The 22,240-nt window shown below is 43.8% G+C and overlaps 1 protein-coding gene across 4 annotated transcripts in view; it reads right to left on the bottom strand.

Moving 5' to 3' along the window:
- The window catches only part of RNGTT (RNA guanylyltransferase and 5'-phosphatase), a 199,905-nt gene that overhangs the window by 91,827 nt on the left and 85,838 nt on the right, over window positions 1-22,240 (bottom strand). For 3 of the 4 annotated variants that reach the window (XM_079780364.1, XM_079780361.1, XM_079780363.1), the window contains exon 12: window positions 10,858-10,926. In XM_079780364.1, coding sequence (XP_079636490.1) covers window positions 10,858-10,926 — 69 coding nt within the window. Of the gene's footprint in view, window positions 1-8,167; window positions 10,784-10,813; window positions 10,927-22,240 lie in introns of those variants that run through there. The other variant, XM_079780362.1, reaches the window with a different exon arrangement.

The following is a 22,240-nucleotide window of genomic DNA, read 5'->3' as shown; positions in this document are numbered from 1 at the left end:
AATTTCAAAGAATTAGGTGAGAGGAAAACCTTAAGTATTCCTTCTTTGAAAGCCACAAAGAGATATCATAAGAATCATGAATTATTAGCAAAATATATCTTAAACTCTGCTTTTGTTAGCAGAATATCATAAATACAGTGTTTGCTATTGTCATTCAAGTTCACCTATTTAATACAAACTTTTATTTTAATTTTCAAAAAGTGGTAGGAAAGTCATAAATCTCTGTGTAAGAGGCTAAGTACAGTCTCACCTCCGGCTTTGGCAAATCAAAAGTTTGAAAATGAAATATACCAGACTACTCTGTGATGGTAGCCTAAACTGAGGACAAGTAAGAACAGAAAAATCAAACTGAAATTGCAAAAGCAAAATAATGAAAAATAACAAAGGCTACACAGTTGAATATAATGAAATTTTGCATATGAGTGAGACAATTCCCTACATGCTAAATTGGAACCTATTTTGGATACCAGCATTAATATATTTATATTCAGAGTACCCTTTAGAAGATTTAACAAAAATGCAGTAGGAATGCAAAAGAACCACTGCATTAAATACAATTGGCAGGCACGTAACTAAGTACCGCAACCTTCTTACAGCCAGACTCCACTCTAACAACTGACAGTAAATTTCCACTAAAGGGAACACTGAAAACACTCTTAAAATATATACAGGGGTGGGCAAAAGTAGGTTTACAGTTGTACCAAAACAGAGTTTATTCTTGTATTATTATTTATTAACTAGAAGCCCGGTGCACGAAATTCGTGCACGGCGGGGGGTTGTCCCTCAGCCCAGCCTGTACCCTCTCCAATCTGGGACATCCCTCTCACAATCCAGGACTGCTGGCTCTCAACTGCTTGCCTGCCTGCCTTCCTGATTGCCCCTAACCGCTTCTGCCTGCCAGCCTGATCACCCCCTAACCACTCCGCTGCCAGCCTGGTTGATGCTTAACTGCTCCCCTGCCAGCCTGTTTGCCCCAACTTCCCTCCTCTGCCAGCCTGGTCACCCCTAACTGCCCTCTCCTGCAGGGTTGATCACCTCCAACTGCCCTCCCTTGCAAGCCTGGTCCCTCTCAACTGCCCTCCCTTGCAGGCCTGGTCCCTCACAACTGCCCTCCCTTGCAGGCCGGGTGCCTCCCAACTGCCCTCTCCTGCTGGCCATCTTGTAGTGGCCATCTTGTGTCCACATGGGGGCAGGATCTTTGACCACATGGGGGCAGCTATGTTGTGTGTTGCAGTGATGATCAATCTGTATATTACTCTTTTATTAGATAGGATAGAGGCCTGGTGCACGGGTGGGGGCCAGCTGGTTTGCCCTGAAGGGTGTCACAGATAAGGGTGAGGGTTCCCTTGGGGTGTGGGGCGGCCTGAGCGAGGGGCCTGTGGTGGTTTGCAGGCCGGCCACGCCCCCTGGCAACCCAAGTGGAGGCCCTGGTATCTGGAATTTATTTTCCTTCTACAATTGAAACTTTGTAGCCTGGGGCGGCAGCCATTTCTGTGGCAGTTAATTCTCCTTCTACCATTGAAACTTTGTAGCCTTAAGCGGGTGAGCCCGGCCAGGGTGTGCGGAAAGCTTTGCTTCCCCTGTTGCCGCCGGCAACCCTGGCCTGCTCTCTCAAGCTCCATTCTGCCGCCATTTGTTTGAATTTGTTTACCTTCTATAATTGAAACTTTGTAGCTTGAGTGGAGGCTTAGGCCTGCAACGGCTATGGAAAGCTTGGCTTCCTCTGTTACCTGGGAAACCTTGCTCTCTGTGGCTGTAGCCATCTTGGATTGGGGTTAATTTGCATACTCGCCCTGATTGGCTGGTGGGCATGGCTTGGCTGGTGGGCGTGGCTTATGTAGCAGAGTGATGGTTAATTTGCATATTATCATTTTATTAGAGAGGATTATTGTACTACTAGAGGCCCAGTGCGAGGGGTGTCCCTCAGCTCAGCCTGCACCCTCTCCAATCTGGGACCCCTCAGGGATGTCCGACTGTCGGTTTAGGCCCGATCCTGTGGGATCGGGCCTAAACAGGCAGTCGGACATCCCTCTCACAATCCAGGACTGCTGGCTCCTAACAACTCACCTGCCTGCCTGATTGCCCCTAACCGCTTCTGCCTGCCAGCCTGATAGCCCCCTAACTGCTCCCCTGCTGGCCTGATTGACGCCTAACCACTCCCCTGCCAGCATGACTGACACCTAACTGCTCCCCTGCCAGCCCAATCGCCCCCAACTACCCTCCCCTGCCAGCCCTATCACCCCCAACTGCCCTCCCCTGCAGGCCTGGTCGCCCCCAACTGCCCTACCCTACCGGCCATCTTGTGACAATGTGGGGGCGGCCATTTTGTGACCACATGGGGCGGCCATCTTGTGATATGAGGTATGAGGGTCAATTTGCATATTGCCTCTTTATTATATAGGATGTTCCATACGAACAACTACAAACCTACTTTTGCCCCACCTCCCTGTATCAGTGGTAAAAATTAAAGAGCACTGAAAAGTGTACTTTGAAGAAATAAGAAACTGAATAGAAAATTATCATGATCATGAGAAATTACAATAAAACATATCAAAAAATAAAGACTGAAATCATTAAAATTTCATGGACAACAGAAAGGATTAACCAAAGACTAATGACCAGTACAGTACAGTGTTATGCATTAAACTTTTATTACCAAAAGAGACAGTAGTGAAACATTTTTAATAAAGTTTCTTATATTTATATATGCACTAATCTAAGAATTTATAGTGCTAAATTATAAGAAACTGACAATGTACCAAGATGAACAAATGCCATTCCATATATTTTATCATCTTAATAATTTGGGGGTAAAGTAGTGCAAAAGTGAAAATCCTATTAAAATAATGGCAGGAGAAAATTTTAAGTAGAAATACGGTCATGAAATAGTAATACTAATAGACTTAAACATCATCAAAAAGTCTATTTTATCTATTGCAACTATCTAAATTTCCATTTAAGAGATATATTGTTTTCAGGGAAATAAAGTAAGAGTAAGACCTTTTTTCTCTCTTTTATTAAAAATTCTTTACCTAATACATTTTCACAGAGACTGGCAGGAAGAAGGAATTCTTAAGTATTGCTTTATATTCAAATATATTAATTATCATATGACAATCATAGAATTTCAGAGCTAAACTGTTACAGTCTGTACATTTTATAAATGAAGAACTGGAGAACCAAAGAAATATTTAGTGGTTTATCTCAACCAGAGACCACTTCTAACCCACTGGGATGTCTCTGAGGAGGACATATAAATAGTAAAACTCATGTTATTGTTTCATGAAAAATGGGTGCTTGCATTTTGGACACTTGGCAAGGAAACAAGTGGGCATTTAAAGTCATTGAAAAAAATTTTTAAAGATATAGCATAAATTAGAATATGAATCTGTATATGCAACAAGAAGAATAAAATAGCTATGAATTTAAAAGATATTTGCTTACATTGGTAAAATATAAAACCATTCAAATCTGAAAGCCTAGGAAAAAACATAAGAATACATTTTCATTTCCTTACTGAACATTTTCTAAGCCCTATTGGGCCAAACACTGTACTAGACACTGGGTAAATAAGATAAATAAGAAAGGAAAAGACTAATAACCTTAAAGAAGCCCATAGTTTTTATAAGATAAAAACGTAACAATAGGTACTCAGTAAGGTGGTAACTACATTATCTAGTATGAAATTTGTGCACTCGGGAGGGGGCATACCTCAGTCCGGCCTGTGCCCTCTCCCGGGAGCCCTCGGACATCCTTAGTGCTGCCGCAGAGGCAGGAGAGGCTCCCAGCACCGCAGCTGCACTCACCACCTGTGAGCCTGGCTTCTGGCTGAGCGGTGCTCTCCCTGTGGGAGCGGCACTGACCACCACGCTGATGGTGCTGAGAGATTGGGAACAGCGCCGGGCGCCGGCAGTGGATATGAGCGGCGGCTCCAGCACTGGCTACGGGTGCGAGCAGCGCTGACACCCACAGTGGGTGCAAGCGGCGGCTCCGGTGCTGGCAGCGGGTGCAAGCAGGGCCATCGCCAGCAGCAGGTGTGAGACGCAGCTGCCAGCCCCAATCGCCCCTCAGGAGCAGGGGGGGACGGAGAAGCCCTGAGGGGCGATCAGAGCTGGCAGCTGCTGCTCGCACCTGCTGACAGCACCGAGTGATCGGGGCCGGCGCCAGGTGCCACCAGCAGGTGCAAGCGCCCAGCAGAACTGCGGCACGTGGGAGCGAAGAATTTTCAGTAACCACCAGAGGCTCGCCCGTGACAGAGACTGGCTACCCGCCTTGGTTAGGCGTCCCCGCTCACCTGTTCCACCATCCCGCCGTGGCTGATGCCCGCCACGTTCCACGTGCCCCCTGGTGGTCAGCGCACATCATAGCAACCAGTTGTTCGGTTGTTTGGCCATTTGGCCAATTTGCATATTAGAGTTTTATATAGAGAGATTAAGAAACAGCAAGACCTCTTGAAGGAGACCTTTTTCTTTTTACAGTCAATATTATTTGTATTAGTTTCAGATGTACAGCACTGTGGTTAGACACTCATATACTTTACAAAGTGTTTCCCTGATATTTCCAGTACCCAACTGGCACCATACATAACTATTACAATATTATTGACTATATTTCTTATGCTGTATTTTACATCCCCATGACTATTTAGTAACTACCAAACTGTACTACTCAATCTCTTCACCTTTTTCACTCAGTCCCCCAACTTCCCTCCCCTCTGGTAGCCATAAGTCTACTCTTTGTATCTATGAGTCTGTTTCTGTTTTGTTTATATTGTTATTTAGATTCCACATATAAGTGAAATCATGTGGTATTTGTCTTTCTTTGACCAACTTAGCATAATACCCTCTAGATCAAGCATGTCAAACTCGTGGCCAAACTCTATCCATGCTGTTACAAATAGTTAAGATTTCCTTCTTTTTAATGGCCAAGTAATATTCCATTGTATATATATGTACCACTACTTTTTTATCTACTTGTCTATTGATGGACACTTGGATTACTTCCATAGCTTGGCTATTGTAAATAACACTGCAATGAACACAGGGGTGCATATATTAATTCAAATTCCTGTTTTGTGTGCCTTCTGATATATACCCAGAAGCGGAATCGTTGGGTCATAAGCCAGTTCCATTTCTAATTTTTTGAGGAACCTCCATGCTTTTTTCTAAAATGGCTGCAACAACCTGCATTCCACCAACAGTGCACAAGGGTTCCCTTTTCTCCACATCCTTGCCAACACTTGTTGTTTGTTGATTTATTGATGATAGCCATTTGACAGGTGTGAGGTGTTATCTCATTCCACATATAAGTGGTTTTAATTGGCATCTCTCTAATGATTAGTGACACTGAACATCTTTTCAGATGTCTATTGGACACCATGTGGATGTCCTCTTTGGGGAAATGTCTATTTAGATCCTTTGTTCATTTATAGTTGGATTATTTGGGGTTTTTGGTGTTGAGTTGTATAAGTTCTTTATGAATTCTGGATATTAACCCCTTATCAGATGCATCACTGGCAAATATGTTCAAAGGAGGGTTTTTTTTTGCTTAGAGAAAAATCATTTAAGTGACCTGTTTTAGTTCTAAAGATATTTGGCAATTAAGTAACAACTGTCCAAGGGGAAAGACAGAAAATAACATTAATTTTGGCATCATAAAAGTAAACCACTCCTCCATAAGTCCTGTGGAATAGAAATCAGGAGAAACTGAGTATGCACAGAAATCCTAGAGCTCATTAAGGCCCAAACTGTTGTTCTTTTCAGTCACAATGTTACATCTCTCTTGATCAGGAGGCCTCAGAATGAGATCAGCTGGCATCAGAGAACTCAAGTAACTCCATGTCAGGGAAAGAAAATATATGGATTGGTGACCAGGACCTAGACTGTCATGGGAAGGACAACGGTGTGTATGAAGCTAGAAATCACTTTGACCAAGCTGGCCTAAAATTAATTAAATCATTTTGTGATGGGCATGTGTATGTGTGAATGTTGCTTCAAGAGCTGTGAGATTAACTGTCCATGCCTAAGGTAACATGGGAGACATTTCACAACTACTTTTCCATTTCCTTTATACATACACCCTAATATAGTACCATCAGACTAAGAGGGGTAATTTAGAAATAACTATATTTAACACTATGTGTAGTAATGAAGGCAGCAGATGCACAAAAAGTGGAACTAATTTATGAATTCATCAGAATTTCACCTTTCTGGAATCAGGACATGGCATAAGTTAAAAATCTCAGGGAAGAACCTAAGAAGTACAAAGGGATCTCTGCAATATTGCAATGTGCTGTGATTTAGAAGGGGGAAACAAAGTGAGGGCTTCAGAAGGAATGCCTTCAAGTAAAAACTGGACTGGATGTATTACCATTTATCAGGTAATAAAATTTAACAGTTGTTTTACAGAGTTTAAGGAAAGAAGTAGTAATAATCATAACAAACAATTAAGCAATTCCTAACTCTAGGCAAGAAAAGTTTTCTAAGAAAGAAAAATATACTAGTTGACTCAGATGTAAACAATATTTATGTTACCATAAAAATACAAATACTGAATATTCATTTAACCAAACATGTGCTATAGTTATCTATATAATAAAGAGCTAACATGCAAATAGTTGTCACGCCCTCACGCCGTCACGCCATAACAGCTCAGACACTCAACACTGGGGAGAGAGGAAGGGAACCAGCCAGGCACAAATGACCTCGCGAGAGAGGAATGGAGACCAGCCAGGCTGCGGCCCAGGAGAGGGACAAGCCACCCGCCCTTCGATCCCGGGCGTCAGCGGCTGGGGCTGAAGCCCGGGAGAGGGACAAGCCACCCGCCCTGAGGTCCCAGGCACCAGCAGCTGTGCCTGCGCCTGCGGCCTGGGAGAGGGACAAGCCACACACCCCATGATCCCAAGTGCCAGCGGCTGCAGCCCAGGCAAAGCCACCTGCCCACGGTCCCCTGCGGCTGCAGCCGGCCTGGGCAAAGCCAGCCCAGGTCCTGGGTGCCTGCGGCCAGCCTGAGAGAGGGAAGCCCAGGTCCCGGGTGCCTGCAACCAGCCAGAGGAGTGAATCCTGGGTCCCAGGTGCAGGGCAAGGCAGAGGTGGTTAGAGGCAATCAGGCCAGCAGGGGAGCAGTTAAGGGCAATCAGGCCAGTAAGGAGAGCAGTTAGGGGCAATCAGGCAGGCAGGCAGAGGTGGTTAGGGGCGGTCAGGCTGGCAGAGGTGGTTAGGGGCCATCAGGTAGGCAGGCAGGCAAGCAGTTAGGAGCCAGCAGTTCTGGATTGCGAGAGGCAGTCGGACATCCCCCGAGGGGTCCCGGATTGGAGAGGTGCAGGCCAGGCTGAGGGACCCCCCGCAAGCACAAATTTTGTGCACCAGGCCTCTAGTACTTATATAATACAGAGAAGGAGGGGTGAGGCAGTGTTGGTGGAGTTAGAAAGCTCAATCTTGTTCTAGTAGAAAGTAATCAGATCATGTGCAAAACGAAAAACCAAGGAAGAACAGCATAAATAGGTTTTGCAAATAAAGGAAGAAAAAAAGCCGCTAAAACAACAAACAATGATGACCTCCTAGGAGTGCACTTTGGGTGTAGGGAAGGGTAGGAGAAGAGACTACTCTATTTTTCAGTATAAGCCATTATATTTTAATTGACTTTTAATATCATGGCCATGTATTATTATATGAATGTTACTTGGAGCCTCTATTATTTTTTCCATAATATTACCTCTTTTATTTTGAATATATTAAAAGAGAGAGAGAAGAACTGTAAGAAAAAAGGTAGCAAAAATTCTCAAAAAACTATTAAATCCAAAGGTATATTAAAAATTATATATATCATGACCAAGTAGCATTTATCCCAGAATGCAATAATGGATCAACATGAGGAAATTATGTAACTTACTACATGAATGTCATAAAAAGGAAAAATGGCATGATACGCTCAACAGAAAAGCATAGATAACAGGCAACAGAAAAGGCATTTGTTAACTCCCAAAATCTACCTCTGATTGAAAAAAAGGAAAAATAAACTTTGTAAAAACAAAAATTTCTTAACATGATAAAAGATATCTAACAAAAATCTACCAAAAACATACTTAATGGAGAAAATTTAGCCACATTCCCTTTGAGATTGAAAATAAAGGATAAATGTCTCCCTTTCCTCCATCCAATGAGAGTCATTGTTTAAACCAGTAGTAGAGGTCCTGGCCATTATATAAAACAAGAGGCCCAGTGCATGATTAAATCATGCACGTGTAGGGTCCCCTAGGCCTAACCTGCCATCCAGGCCACATCCACTGCCCCGCAAAGCCTAGCACGCTCCACGGACACTGCTGGCAGCCTGCTCCCCACTTTCGATGGCAGGGGGTCCGCTGGTGCCGGAGCAGACACACAGCTCCCCGCTTTCGATCACGGGGGAGCTGGGTGTCTGTCCGCTGGTGCCGGAGCGGACACCCAGCTCCCCGCTTTTGATGGTCGGCGGCGGGATGTGGGCTCACTGCCCCAGAGGCCCCTTCTGTGCCGCAGCACAGCCATGGCGCAGATGCTGAGCTCGTGCTGCCGCTGGCGACGCGAGCTCAGCGTCCCGCCGGCCCAATTGGCCACCCCAGCCACCCCGAGTCCCACCCCCCCGCGCCTCCTGGCCAATCGTGGGCATAGCGAAGGTACAGTCAATTTGCATATTACTCTATTATTAGGTAGGATTAGACGATTATTAGAACTAACAGTGTTCAGCAAGGTTGTGAACCAATAAAATAATCAACAGTATGAAAGCACACTAGAAGTAGCAAATTTTTTTAAAGTCACTGTTTACTATAAAAAGGGAAAATATTAAATATTTAGAAATTGGATTAAAAACAATTAAAAATTTAAACTCAATTATGGAGCAGAAAAAGACCTGAAAAGAGCTACACCATATTCATAAGATAATTTAACATTGTAAAAACATCTATTTTCTCCAAATTAATCTAAATTCAAATCAATTCCAAATAAATGCCCAACAGAATTTTTAGGTAATATGACAAACTGATTCTAAACCTTATATGCTAAACCAAATATCCACAAATATTTAAGAAAATCCTGGCAAAGAGCAGAGAGTCTTGCCTTACCAGATATCACTTACAAAATCATTGTAATAACAAGTGTGGTTGCTAGAATGGGAATAGACTAATAAATCAACTGGCTATACGAGACATCACAAAGACTCACCTGTCAGGCCACTTCTCTTACATACCACCAAAATCTCACATATGCATGGGTCTGAACCATGAGTTTATCAGAATAAAAAGTACTGTAGTTACTGTTATATTTAGACTTTAAATCTTTCCAATGGAGATTAGGCCTAGAAAATACTGAAACTTAAAAGATCTAATTTCCATATTTCCTAAGATAGCATTTTCTGCAATTTCTGTCCCCCGTGTCTAACTCTCCTCCATCTCCTCCTCATTAGACCACAGAAGATTTCCCCCCTCTATCTGTTTTGGCAAGGGCAGCTGTTAGTGATTGTAAATATCACATGACCTCACTTATATGTGGACTCTAATGAACAAAATAAACTGACAAACAAAATGGGTTCAGAGGAATAGATTCATGGAACAGACTGACAGATTTGGTGGGGGGAGTGGGGGTTAACAATTAACCAAAAAACATATGTGCATAAATGCATAGCCCATGGACACAGACAACAGTGCAGTGAAGACTTGGGATGGGAAGGGGACTGGGTGGAGGGAGCCAAAGGGGGGAAGAATAGGGAACATTTGTAATACTGTCAACAATAAATAAAATAAAAAATGTTAAATGCAACATATGCTGAGGGGCAGCACATGAAATACAAATATTTCCTGTAAAGTAGTGGTTCTCACACTTGAACATGCCTTAGTCACTTGTAGAGCTTGTTAAAGCACAAAGTGCTGGACTGCATTCCCAGAGTTTCTAATCAGTACATCCGGGGTGAGTGACATTGCTAACAACTTTCTGTGTGGTGCAAATGCTCCTGACCATAGGTCACATTTGAGAACACTGCCCTATAGAGCACAGGTTCTCAAGTGAAGGCAATTTTGTTCTCCAGGGGAAATTGTACAGTGAGTGGATTATTTTTGGTTGTCACAACCTAGAGGGATGGAAAGGAAAGGTAATACTGGCATCTAGTAAGAACAAACCAAGGACATGCTGGTAAATATCCTATTATGCACAGGACAGCTCCCCACAGCAAAGAATTATCTTGTCAAAAACATCAATAGTGATGAGGTTGAGAAACCCTGCCACAGTGTAAAACAAAACTTACTCCAAATATATGATTTGACTACTAAGTTGGTAAGTCCTTTAATGAGTTTCAGAAATTTGACATGGAATATTTAAAGAATTATATTTTTCTTCAAGTAGAGATAACTCTGAATTTTATTCATCTATAGCAAAATTAAGTTTTAGAAATATTAAAGGTATACAGGCCTACAGTAAGAAATAAACATTTATATAATATTATTGGTAGATTTATAGTAAAGAAACAAATTAACATTTATTTTGTAAGATTATTATATTAAAGACTTTCTTAAAAAATAATAACCAGCTATGTTTATTTCTTATACTGAGTGAAAAAGCAAAAAACTGTTCATTTCACTATTTTATATATCCAGTATAAATGAAATATTTTAAAATGAAATCTTTTATAACAGTTTGTTTTAAGGAAAAACAGTGATTACAGGAATAATTAATACTAAGTAAATGTGTCTGAGAAAAATGTACTTTATAGATACATGCATGTATGTACATGTACATACATATATACCACACCACCACCACTACCACCACCACTACCACCACACACACACACACACACACACACACACACACACACACACACAAATAAACTTACTCCAGTAGGCTGAAAAATAAGTCCATCCATTTCGTGGCTAACTTCTTTTGCAAAATTTCCTTCAAGTAGCTATAAAATAAATATACGTATTTTCAGAAATACAATAATCAATACAATAATCACTTTAAAGGTGTTTCAAATTTCTGTAAACTTTATAAAAACTTTTCTTAAGTTTTAAGAACTGAAATGCAAAATGGGAGAGAGGGGTGGTCCAGAGGAATATAGGTTAATACATTATAAGGTGTTTTTTTTAACATGTGAAGATTTCCATTCTATGGCAGGCTAGATACCTTGAATAACAGTCCTAACTACAACAACCAAAATGATGGATAAAATATTTAAAACATTTTTAAATGCACTGCTCAGTCAGGATGAAAGGAATTTTAATATGGAAAATTCAATGTGGATTTAAAGCATTGGTCTCACTGACAAAATAAAAGGAGAAACTCTGGGAAGTATTAAATAAAGGGAATAAAAAATAAACATATAGAACAAAGGAGACAGCAGAGAAACTTGCTTGGGGATGGAGTGGGTGGGAGAATCCCCTGAGAATCTGTAACCACGGCTAACTCAGACATAGGAAACACAATCTGAAAATACATCACCTGTGTTTTTCCAAAACCCTCAAGCAGAAAAAATTTTAGACTTACTTTTTTGTCTTACTGTTTCTTTTCTTTTTTGGTCTTTTCTATATTTTTTCAAGCAAAGAACTGCAGTACAAGGGATACACAGTACAAAATACAAATGGCAGTTTTTTCAAAGCCTTATCTGCTAAAGAGCAAAGTTATAAGATCCAATGCTCTCTAATTAGTTCTGAGCAAGTAGTTTTAAATTGTTTCTTTTCATGGATTTTTATTATTTTGAAGAACTGAACATGTGTATCATGGCCAGAAGTCCTAATATTGATTTCTGCATTTCAGGGAAGAGAACAAAATATACTTTCACAGAGCCAGAATAGGACAGTTCTGGGATTCATATATGTGTCTCCAAATTTTAGGATTATGTTGTGGGTTATCCAATCACAATCTTTTATCATAATCACATCCTCTTAAAACCACTATATTCACTTATAGGGAGATTTACATTCCAAAAGTGACAACCAAAATTTCAAGTGTATTTCACATGCAACAAGATTAGTGTTTCTCCTCCCCAACTGTGACCTTTACCTTCTCTGCCATTACTTCCTTCAAAATCTGTAATTTCTCTAAACTGAGGGCAGTGAGCAAAATTAGAGCGATCCTAGTTCCTAACTGCTTAAAGATCAATTAGAGTTTGAATATCTGCATTCCCTTAAAACTGTAATGCTCCTTGATCAAATTCATAGGGACAGAAATTAGAGAGGCTGGGGTGAGGGTGAATGAGGAGTTAGTGTTTAATAATGGGTACAGAGTTTCAGTTTAGAAAGGTGAAAAGCGACCTGGAGGTGGATGACAGTAATGGTTATACGACGATGAAAATATATTTAATGCCACTGAAATGTATGCTTAAAATTTGTTAAAATGGTCCATTTTATGCTATGTATATTTTGCCTCAACTTAAAAAATATGTATACAACTCTTGATATTTCCTGTTTTGTTTTGTTCTTTCCTCTCATTATAACACTATGAAAGTGGGGAGCTTGCCAACTGGATCTCTTAGAACCATATTGTCAAGAGTTTAGCCAAATAGGCAAAAATTTCAGGATTGATCTGAGATTCATACACTGATCTCCAATTTACTCTAATGTTTAAATGACCTAGCCATCTGAGGAGGAACTCTGCCTAACTAAAAATTGAATATAGATTCAAAGCACTGATTTCTCATAAATTTCTTTCAAGAGGTGAAAATAAACTCCAACCATCAAAATGTCAAAAAAATATCAGCTGACAGTCTTGCTATAACTTTGGAAGGCAATGTTAAACTAAAAGCTTTGTTTCATATATGTTATCTACTCACCCTGGAGAAAAAATATTTTTGAAACCTATGCTCATATTTAAAAGTACAGGTATATATATAAGACCTTTATGTTCTATTTCAATGTTTTTCAAATATCCATGAATGATGAATAAAAGTTCAAGTAAGAAAAATATATATAACTTGATACTTCATGTACCCCATTATGTAAGAAAAAGTACCTTGCTAAATTCATAGCATAGTCCTACTGAGGAACCCTATCCAATAAAGAGGGAATATGCAAACTGACCATCATACCATCACAAAAGATGGCGGGCGGAGGGGGGTTCTGTAACACAAGATGGCTGCGCCCACAGCAGAGGCCGAATTCCCATAAGGAGCCTTAACGAGCAATAAGCAGGGACCTGAGGCTGTGTAGCGCTTGGCCAGGGCAGAGGATATGAGACCGCACCCCCCACCCCAGAGCTGAGCCAGGGGACCTCAGGCCTTGCCCCCTGCCCCAGCGCCAGGCCGGGGGAACAGAGGCCGTGCCCCCCGACCCAGCGGGGCTTGACGGGGGACCTCAAGGTGCGCCCCCCACCCTGGTGCTGGGCCGTTTGACCTCAGGCTGCTCCCCCCGCCCTGGGCCCGGGGACCTCAGGATGCACCCCCCCACCCTGGCGCCAGGGGACCTTAGGCTGCGCCCCCTGCCCAGCAGGGCTTGACGGGGGACCTCAAGGCGCGCCTCCCTCCCCAGCCCGGGCTGGGGGGCCTCAGGCCGCGTCACTTGCCCTGGCACCGGACCTGACGGGGGACATCAAGGCATGCCCCCCACACCAGCGCCAGGCCGGGGGACCTGAGGCTGCACCCCCCACCCAACGGGGCTTGACAGGGGACCTGAGACTGCACCCCCCACCCTGCGGGGCTTGACGGGGGACCTCAAGGCGCGCCTCCCTCCCCAGCCCGGGCTGGGGGGCCTCAGGCCGCGCCACTTGCCCTGGCACCGGACCTGACGGGGGACATCAAGGCATGCCCCCCACACCAGCGCCAGGCCGGGGGACCTGAGGCTGCACCCCCCACCCAACGGGGCTTGACAGGGGACCTGAGGCTGCACCCCCCGCCCAGCAGGGCTTGACGGGGGACCTCAAGGCGCGCCTCCCTCCCCAGCCCGGGCTGGGGGGCCTCAGGCCGCGCCACTTGCCCTGGCACCGGACCTGACGGGGGACATCAAGGCATGCCCCCCACACCAGCGCCAGGCCGGGGGACCTGAGGCTGCACCCCCCACCCAACGGGGCTTGACAGGGGACCTGAGACTGCACCCCCCACCCTGCGGGGCTTGACAGGGCCCCTAAGGCTGCACCCACCCAACCAGCGGGGCTTGACGGGGGACCTGAGGCTGCGCCCCCCACCCGGCAGGACTTGACAAGGGTGGGGCCAGCCGGGTCTGGATCTCTACCAATGAGGGTGGGGCCGGCCGGGTCTGGGTCTTGCATGATTTTGAAGAACTGCGGGTGGGCGGGGACTTGACTCTGGGTCCTGCGGCGCGCCCCAGACTCTGACAGGAGGAAGATTTTCATATATATTTTACTAATTTTCTTTCATCTCTGACACTTGTATTATAGAGAAAGGGCAAACAGCAATATTAAAATACTAGAGGCCCGGTGCACAAAATTCGTGCACGGAGGGGGGGTGTCTCTCAGCCCAGCCTGAACCCTCTCCAATCTGGGACCCCTTGAGGGATGTCCGACTGCCCGTTTAGGCCGGGATCAGGCCTAAACGGGCAGTCGGACATCCCTCTCACAATCCATGACTGCTGGCTCCCAACTGTTTGCCTGCCTGCCTTCCTGATTGCCCCTAACCGCTTCTGCCTGCCAGCCTGATCACCCCCTAACCACTCCACTGCCAGCCTGATTGATGCCTAACTGCTCCCCTGCCATCCTGTTTGCCCCCAACTTCCCTCCTCTGCCGGCCTGGTCACCCCTAACTACCCTCTCCTGAAGGGTTGATTGCCTCCAACTGCCCTCCCTTGCAGGCCTGGTCCCGCTCAACTGCCCTCCCTTGCAGGCCTGGTGCCTCCCAACTGCCCTCCCCTGCTGGCCATCTTGTGGTGGCCATCTTGTGTCCACATGGGGGCAGGATCTTTGACCACATGGGGGCAGCCATATTGTGTGTTGGAGTGATGGTCAATCTGCATATTACTCTTTTATTAGATAGAATTTCCTCTAATTAATCCCCTTTTAATGTGCATGAATTTCATGCACCGGGCCACCAGTGATGTAATAAAAACCAAATATCGCAATCATCTTTTTAAAAAACACTTTTAAAAGGTTAAAGAACTTATTCTCCTTTTATTGTAGGTACATCATTTATAGCAAGTAAACAGCTTTTCCATTCTTAGACCAAACTTATCAACTTCATACACTGGGCCATCCCTAAACATAAAGTATGTAATAAAGTAACAGTACAAAATACAGAGTTGGCAAGACTAAATAACACGATGTTATCTAAGAATTAAGTCACCTAGATACATAGCAGTCAAAAACAGCCTTGGGCCAAGGATATCCTATATAATAAAGAGGTAATATGCAAATTGACCCTCACACCCTCACAAGATGGCCAACCCCCACATCGTCACAAGATGGCCACCCCCACGTCATCACAAGATGACTGCCACAAGATGGCTACCCCCACATCATCACAAGATGGCCACCACAAGATGGCCGCCCCCCACGTCGTCACAAGATGGCTGACAGGGAAAGGCAGTTAGGAGCAACCAGGCCTGCAGGGGAGGGCAGTTGGGGGCAACCAGGCCTGCAGGGAGGCCAGTTGGGGGCAACCAGGCCTGCATGGGAGGGCAGTTGGGGGTGACCAGGCCTGAGGGGAGGGCAGTTGGGGGCGACCAGGCCTGCAGGGAGGGCAGTTGGGGGCAACCAGGCCTGCAGGATAGGGCAGTTGGGGGCAACCAGGCCTGCAGGGGAGGGCAGTTGGGGGCAATCGGGCCTGCAGGGGAGGGCAGTTGGGGGCAATCGGGCCAGCAGGGGAGGGCAGTTGGGGGCAATCGGGCCAGCAGGGGAGGGCAGTTGGGGGCAATCGGGCCAGCAGGGGAGCAGTTCAGTGTCAATCAGGCCAGCAGGGGAGCAGTTAGGGGGTGAATCGGCTGGCAGGCAGAAGTGGGTTGGGGCGATCAGGCAGGCAGGCGAGTGGTTAGGAGCCAGCAGTCCTGGATTGTGAGAGGGATGTCCGACTCCCAGCAGTCAGACATCCCCCGAAGGGTCCCAGATTGGAGAGGGTGAAGGCTGGGCTGAGGGACACCCCCATCCCCAGTGCACCGATTTCATGCACCAGGCCTCTAGTTACATTTATAAAAGCAAAAAAACCTGCTCCTGCCAAAACATCCTGCCTATGCGAGGCAAAGTTCAGCCTCCAATAGGGAGAGAGAGAGGTCAGGTTCACTTAGGGAAAACCCGTCCCTGAGACTAGGGGCTGAAGGTCTAAATATTACTATTAATACTAAGACTTTAGGAGGAAAACTAAGAAAACCATGGTTCCCACAAGTCAGGCACTGAATGACAAGAAACAGTTGTTTATAGATGAGGGAGAGCACAAGAGCAAAAAATACCACTATGTGGTATAAGCAAGCAGAGTCTACTGAAAGCTAAAAGTGAAGCAGGAAAAATGGGCAAAACCACTTTATACCCATTGTTAACAGCAGTCATCTGCTGAAGGAATGCAGAGTCGTTGAACACTGAAGATAACTATAGCAATATAAACCCATCTCAAATACAGAACACACTGATTCAACCACTAACTCCTCTCCCCAAAATGAGGCCTATTAAACTGAAAGAAGAGGTATGTCCACACTAAGCACAAAGAGATTTACCTCAGATTCTAGTGTTCATACAGAAAAATAATGAATGTCCAGCATCCAATAAAAATGTACCACACACACACAAATAAAAAAAATAAGAAAAAAAACCTACATTTAATAGATAAGACAGTCAATAGAACAAAACATAGGGATGGCCCATATTTTGGAATTATCAAATAGACTTTAAAACAACCCTAACATTTTAAAGAAAAGGGTGGAAAACATGTCTGAACAAATATGGAACTTCAGCAGAGATAAAAATAAAAACTATAAAAGAGACAAATGGAAATGCAAGAAACAAAACATAGTATCGGGGGGGAAATGCTAATCAATGAAAATGAGCCCTAGAACCTCAGTGGTTAGAGTGGCAGTCCACGGACTGAAAGGTCTTGGGTTCGATTCTGGTCAAGGGCATGAACCTCAGCTGCAGACTCCATTCCCACCCTGGTAGGGGTGCATGCAGGAGGCAACCAGTGTGTCTCTTTCATATGGATGTTTTTCTCCCTGTGTCTCTCCCCATCCCTTCCACTCCCTCTAAAAATCAATGGGGGGAAATATCTTCAGGTGAGGATTAAAAAAAAAAAATGAAAGAAAATGATAAGCAATGGATTATCAGCAGACTGAATATAACAAAGGGAAAAGAAATCAATGAACTTGAAGAAAAAAATGTGTAGCACTTTTTCCAACTGAAATAAATAAAGGAAAAAGATACAACACTGAAAATCAAAAAGCAGGCATAAAGATGTCTTGAAAAAAACTTACAGAACACAGACAGAAAACCAATAAAAATATGAACACTGAAACAATCAAACCTAATTGAAAATTATAACACATTCCACCCAACACTTTTTCCCCCAAGTGCATATACAATACATTTATAGGTAAGTCAAAGTAATACAAAGAATGTCTTCTGACCACAATGAATTAAATTATATATCAATCAGTAAGAGAAAGACATCTGGAAAGCTCTCCAATGTTTGGAAACTTAATAACAAATTTCTAAATAACCCACAAATAAAAGAAAGAAAAAAAATCAAAAGAAAAAAGTTTAAGTATTTCATACCAAATACAGTAAACTGAGATTTGAGAGATGGAGCTACTAGTAAAGAGTACTTATAGAAATATTCACTGCACTGAGAAAAGAAGAAAGGCCACAAATCAATATTAGCTTTCACCCTAAGAAACTAAGGAAAACTCTAGAGTATTTATGATCACAGATATAAGGAGGAGGCACTTGGGCTGAGATTGCATAACCAATAAAGAGGACTACTTTCCCTAAGGCTAAGACCCAGACACTGTTAAAGAGGTTCATGACTCACTGGATGGCAGAGAAGTTGAAATGTATTGATGAGATGTCTCACCAGTTTTAAAAGACGAAAGGTGTGGTTAGAAAGCAGTATTGCCCTAGCCGGTTTGGCTCAGTGGATAGAGGATCAGCCTGTAGACTGAAGGGTCCTGGGTTTGATTCTGGTCAAGGGCACATGCCCAGGTTGCGGGCTCGATCCCCAGTGTGGGGCATGCAGGAGGCAGCCGATCAATGATTCTCTCTCGTCATTGATGTTTCTTTCTCTCTCTCTGTCTCTCTCTCTCTCCCTCCATCCTTCCCTCTCTCCCTCCCTCTCTCCCTTCCTCCCTCTCTGAAATCATTAAAAACAAATAAATGTTGTCTTTAAAAAAAGAAAGCAGTATGTCTAACTTAAAACTTTAAAGTAGGAATATAGCCAGGGATAAGTTGTCAATGTCAAAGTGACTAAATCAGAATAAAGTTATTGAATCAAAAATTTCCAAGAAATGGAGAAGCCAGGGTTATAAGTAGGTCAAACCAAACATAGGGAAGTTGTATTAAACAAGGATGATGGGCAGCCCTTGAGAAAAGAGTTTTAAGTCAGGCACAGTCTCAAAGGAAGAAGTAGTTACCAAGGAGCCAAAAAGAGTTAGTTAAAGAGTTCGTTTAAATACCATGGCTTGAAAGGTCAGGTTTTATTTCAATAATTTAAATACCAAATAATGTTAAAACTCACTTTGGTATTTTTTGTCTCTAATATTATATTCCAAAATAGACGGTCCTATACTTTTAAGCTACTCTGTGTTTTGCCTCTTCTATATTTTAAGTAAAAATAATTTATGAATTGCACTGGTATTCTTATGTAAGATGTACTAAGGTTTCCTTAGATAATTTGTTGTGATAACATTACAATAAAAATAAAATCACATTCAGTATTGATTAGGGTAGATATTTTCTGACTGCGTACTTAGGCTAGAAACCCAGGTAGGAGTTGGATACTGAGGACCCAATGATAATATAAGCCTACATATGCCTAAATAATACCTTAATTTTAATTTAACAGTAAAGACATTAAATGCAAAGATGTAATTAGCCATTTCTCCCTCTTAATTTTTCTTCAGAAACACAGTTCTATTTAAATTAACCAAAATGTTTTTTAAACACTTCTAAAAACAACAACAAATACCTTACTTTAAAAATATTTAACTATAAGCCGAAACCGGTTTGGCTCAGTGGATAGAGCGTCGGCCTGCGGACTCAAGGGTCCCAGGTTCGATTCCGGTCAAGGGCATGTACTTTGGTTGCGGGCACATCCCCAGTAGGGGGTGTGCAAGAGGCAGCTGATCGATGTTTCTCTCTCATCGATGTTTCTAACTCTCTATCCCTCTCTCTTCCTCTCTGTAAAAAAATCAATAAAATATTTTTAAAAATTTTTTAAAAAAAGGTAAATTAAAAAATATATATATTTAACTATAAAACTCAGGAGAAGCTTTTAAAGTAGAATATGGGTGAATTATTCTAAAAATCCTAGGGTATTATTTAGAACTAGAGGCCCAGTACATGAAATTCATGCATGGCAGGGGGTGTCCCTCAGCCCAGCCTACACCCTCTCTAATCTGGGACCCCTTGAGGGATGTCCGACTGCCCTTTTAGGCCCGATCCCATCTCACAATCCAGGACTGCTGGCTCCCAACCGCTCGCCTACCTGCCTGCCTGATTGCCCCTAACCGCTTCTGCCTGCCAGCTTGATAACCCCCTAACCACTCCCCTGCGGGCCTGATCGACACCTAACTGCTCCCCTGCCAGCCCGATTGCCCCTAACTGCCCTCCCCTGCTGTCCTGGTCACCACTAACTGCCTTCCCCTGCCAGCCTAATCACCCCTAACTGCCCTCCCTTGCTGGCCCGGTAACCCCTAACTGCCCTCCCTTGCCAGCCTGGTCGCCCCTAACTGTCCTCCCCTGCAGGCCTGGTCACCTCCAACTGTCCTCCCCTGCAGGCCTGGTCACCTCCAACTGTCTTCCACTGCAGGCCTGGTCACCCCTAACTGCCTTCCCCTGCAAGCCTGGTTGCCCCTGCAGGCCTGGTTGCCCCCAACTGCCCTCCCCTGCAGGCCTGGTTGCCCCCAACTGCCCTCCCCTGCAGGCCTGGTTGCCCTCACATGACCTCCCCTGCAGGCCTGGTTGCCCCCAACTGCCCTCCGCTGTAGGCCTGGTCCCTCCCAACTGCCCTCCCATGCAGGCCTGGTCCCCCCCAACTGCCCTCCCCTGCAGGCCTGGTTGCCCCCAACTGCCCTCCCCTGCAGGCCTGGTCTCCCCCAACTGCCCTCCCCTGCCAGCCCAGTCCCTCCCTACTGCCCTCCCCTGCAAGCCTGATTGCCCACAACTGCCCTCTCCTGCAGGCCATCTTGTGGTGGCTATCTTGTGTCCACATGGGGGCGGCCATCTTGTGTGTTGGAGTGATGGTCAATTTGCATATTACTCTTTTACTAGATAGGATTATAATTTTCTTGATTATTTCTCCCCAAATAAAATTAGAAGATAGTTAAATATAATTTAAGATAGTAGACATAATATATCAAATCATCTATACTAATAAAAGGGTAATATGCTAATTACCGGGTTGACCGGACATCTTCCAGACATCCGACTTCCTTCCGGACATTTAGGGGCTGACCAGGCCGGCAGGGGAGGGCATTTAGGGGGCGATCAGGCCAGCAAGCAGAGGCAGTTAGGGGCGATCAGGCAGGCATGTAGAGTGGTTAGGGGTGATCAGGCAGGCCGGCAGGGGGGCAGTTAGGGGGCAACCAGGCTGGCAGGGGGGCAGTCAGGAGGCAACCAGGCCAGCAAGGGAGGGCATTTAGGGGGCGATCAGGCTGGCAAGCAGAGGTAGTTAGGGGCGATCAGGCAGGCAGGCAAGTGGTTGGTCCCGGATTGCAAGAGGGATGTCCAACTGCTGGTTTGGTTTAGGCCCCATCCCGCAGGGGTCCCAGATTGGAGAGGATGCAGGCCGGGCTGAGGGAGCCCACCCCCCCATGCATGAATTTTGTGCACCAGGCCTCTAGTCTATAATAATAAAAGTATAATATGCTAATTAGACCAGACGTCCTTCCAGACAAAGCCAGGGCTGTGAGGGAAGCCCAGGTCCCGAGTGCCTGCCGGTGGCCAGAGGGAAGCCCAGGTCCCAGGTGCCAGAGGGAAGCCGGTGCCGGCAGCTGGGGGAAGGAAGGCCTACTCTTGCACAAATTCCGTGCATCTGGCCTCTAATTATTAATAAAGCATGATAGTATTTTATAAAGCTTTACTTATAAAATTTGCTTATCTATGAATACAATAGCATCACTTGAATACCATCATGCAGCCTACAGAAGGCATGTAACTTTCCATTAGGTTATACCAGGTGATTGACTAGAATTGAGACTTTATATGTCTATAAATCAGAAAGTAATTGGAAACCAAATTATTATAAGTGCATAAGCAGAGAAAGATAATGAAAAAGGGCTTGAAATTAGAAACATTAGAAATAAAACAGAAACTGTAAAGTTACAAAGCATAGAAATGAACCTTTTAGAAATAACCAAAAATGATAGCTTAAGACTACAAGTAAAGAAGAAAATGAATCTGCAATGTAATTGGGGATGGGTACTAGCAACATCAATTCATTACAGTATAGAAAAATATTTTTCTTAAATGAGTAAAGAATATCTCTACCTTTCTGTTATGGACTAGTCTACTCACCTCAGATGTTTTCTTAGAAAATATTTCCACATAGCCTCAACTGACTGCCTGAGAACACTCAATATAGTAGCTTATATTGGTTGATTTTTTGTGTGCTTTCATGACTCCCCTAAAATTCAAGGTTTAGTTTTACCAATCCCTCCAAAATGGAAATTTCCATTCACCTAGATTACTCTTTATCCTTTTTTCATTCCCAAAGTCTAACTTCTGGCTTAGACTAAGATTATCCAGTGCTTCTGTACCCTCAATATTCCTCTAATCAGTACAAAATCATTCTACAAAACTCATCCTTTCTCCTCAATAAAAAGTCAATATCATTATCTTCTTTTAAAAACAATAATTTGATTTCTATTACTGTATTTACCAATAATGCTTAAACAACTATAACATTAAAATTAGCTAGTCAAAATATAAGTAGCCTCTGGAATATTGTCATTGGCTCTTTCATTAACCCATATCACTGAAATTAAAATTAAGCATAATAATTCTGGTGAAACATTCTTGACAAGTTAAAAAATCTAAGACCAAAATTTATCTAGAACATATAGTTTATTTATTATTTTTGGTGGTTGTTAGTCTTATTTAGAATCTCATAATTGAGGTATCATTCATTCATTCATTCA

This window comes from Cnephaeus nilssonii (genome assembly GCF_951640355.1).
Source record: "Cnephaeus nilssonii genome assembly, chromosome: 9".
Taxonomy (NCBI): Eukaryota; Metazoa; Chordata; class Mammalia; order Chiroptera; family Vespertilionidae; genus Cnephaeus; species Cnephaeus nilssonii.
Note: the sequence above shows the minus strand (reverse complement) of the source record. Positions and strands in the feature narration are given on the sequence as shown.